The sequence below is a fragment of the Lucilia sericata genome, unplaced genomic scaffold (genome assembly GCF_015586225.1).
Source record: "Lucilia sericata isolate MDLA Ls3-8-SP2 unplaced genomic scaffold, ASM1558622v1 Contig000586F_arrow, whole genome shotgun sequence".
NCBI classification, from domain to species: Eukaryota; Metazoa; Arthropoda; class Insecta; order Diptera; family Calliphoridae; genus Lucilia; species Lucilia sericata.
The window spans coordinates 207,501-209,642 of NW_023994593.1; the positions used below are offsets into that span (position 1 = coordinate 207,501).

General features: G+C 32.3%; 1 protein-coding gene across 1 annotated transcript; it reads right to left on the reverse strand.

The window, feature by feature from the left end:
* Positions 1-1,131: 1,131 nt before the first annotated feature.
* On the reverse strand, positions 1,132-1,931 carry LOC119606449 (proteasome maturation protein). The gene is made up of 3 exons (XM_037959962.1): positions 1,775-1,931; positions 1,446-1,708; positions 1,132-1,379 (listed from the first exon to the last, which is right to left on the reverse strand). Exons 1-3 carry the CDS (start codon positions 1,775-1,777, stop codon positions 1,247-1,249), a joined length of 399 nt encoding a protein of 132 aa, XP_037815890.1. The 5' UTR covers positions 1,778-1,931; the 3' UTR covers positions 1,132-1,246.
* Positions 1,932-2,142: the final 211 nt, after the last annotated feature.

Below are 2,142 nucleotides of genomic sequence, written 5' to 3' on the forward strand. Positions count from 1 at the left end.
CTCGCTCGCTCGCTCGCTCGCTCGCTCGCTCGCTCGCATAGATAGATGATAGATAGATAGTAGATAAGAGATAGATAGATATGTAGATATTAGATAGATAGTGATAGATAGAGAGATTAGATGAGATTAGATAGATCGATAGATGATAGATAGATAGATAGATAGTGAGATAGATAGATATAGATAGATAACAGATAGTAGATAGATGATAGATAGAAAGATAGATAGATAGATGATAGATTAGATAGTAGATAGCTAGATAGATAGCTCGATGTGATAGCGAGAGATAGATAGTGATAGATATTGGATCGGTGATAGGGTAAGGGTGACACATGGGAGAGGGAAAGCAATGAACATGTAGTTGAATAGAAACGTAAAATGGTAGATTGAAAAATGCAATAAGTCATTCTAATTAAACATTAGATAGATCAGATGAATCGTTGAAGTAAGCTGGAAGTTACAGAGAAGATGGGCTACCGTCTCGTCTTAATCCTCATTCGGACAACTTCCAACTTCCTCATTCGGACAACATCATATTTGTAGTGAACACTAATAACCGATACCAGAATACCTAGCTGCAGGCTCTGGCCAAGGACATACGTAGTTTTACGTTGGTCTATATAAGGCTACAACGCTTTAGAGGTCGAGCAAGTGTACTCACGGGATCAATGGCCTTGAGCATTAGAGTAACAGGTGTCTATGATCAGTCTAGAAGTGGAACTTTTCAAAACTACTAATCTGAGAAAGCCCCTCCATCTCATTGATAGACATCTGGCATTCATGAACGAGTCGAAATGAGGAAAACACACAACACAATTATTCAATTAATATTGTTAAAAGTTTGGAAAGACTTCCTTAAAAATTTAACAAAAATGCTAAACAATCTCTTTAAAAATGTAAAATTTTAAAGATATTAACTGATGATGTAGTTAAAATGATGAACTATGCATACTAAATTTCATTAGAAACAGTTTTTAAATGATCCAACCTCGATCAAGACCCATATACAAACCTGTAATTATTTCAATTCCTGGGTATAGACCATCATTAAAATATTAATTTATACAACCTGGAATATTACTTTAGCTGCCTCTAAAGTATTTTATTTAAATTAAATAAACCAAAATCATATACGCAATTTTAAATTACCTTAAAATTTTATTATAAAAACCATTTTCACAAAAACTTTTCTTTAATGATGAACTTATTTTTCGATTTTACATCAAAACCCTTTTTTACATAAAATCTAAAAAATACCCAAAGATTTCTCTACCACAACGTGAGGCTGGCGCATGAATTCATAATTCTCGGGAACACCTAAGAAATCTTGGAAACCAATCATTTCATCACGACCCAAAAGAACATCTTCCATCATGTTGCTAAAAGAAAACATAGATATTAACTACATATTTAAACAATAACAAAAAAACTGCTTAATCATTTACCTTGACTGAAGGAAAGGCAAACGACCCACTTGTCTGGCAGCAAACAACTCCATGCCCATTTTAATGGGTACATTCAGACCCTCACGATTTCTCATCATTTGCATGTGTAAATTATACTGATGTTGATCATAGTTGGCTTCCGAATCGCGTAAACGATGAATATGAGCTACTTGCATTAAACAATTCGATTTACCGGGAGCTGCTACGGTGGGTGCTGCATCTAGAGTGGTGGCGACTGTGGGTTGTACTTTAATAGAGGTTTCCTATGATTGTAATATAAAATAAATAAAATTAATATATTATTTTGATTTATTTATTATAATTATTACCATTTTTTAAGGTAAAATTTATAATTTTTGTCTAAATAACAAAGTTTTTGCAAAATTATGGTGCTTCTTCTTTTTCAACTGGGAATGACAAACAATTTGTATTAACGTGAAGTTGGCTGCAGTTGCTGATGTTAAGAAAATGAATAGAAAACAAATGTCAAAATATATTTGCAGACCAGCGAACACCAATATTACGAATAAATGGTAATAGCCGTTAAATTTTGAAAGAAGAAAATTTTCTTATATCGTAAAAATAAGTCTTTTTAAATAGAAATTCAAATAATCAACTTTTTGTAGAAAAAAGTTTAAAATTCTAGGTTAATTATTTTGGATTTTATAATCAACTTTCTAACGAAGTCGGCTATTTG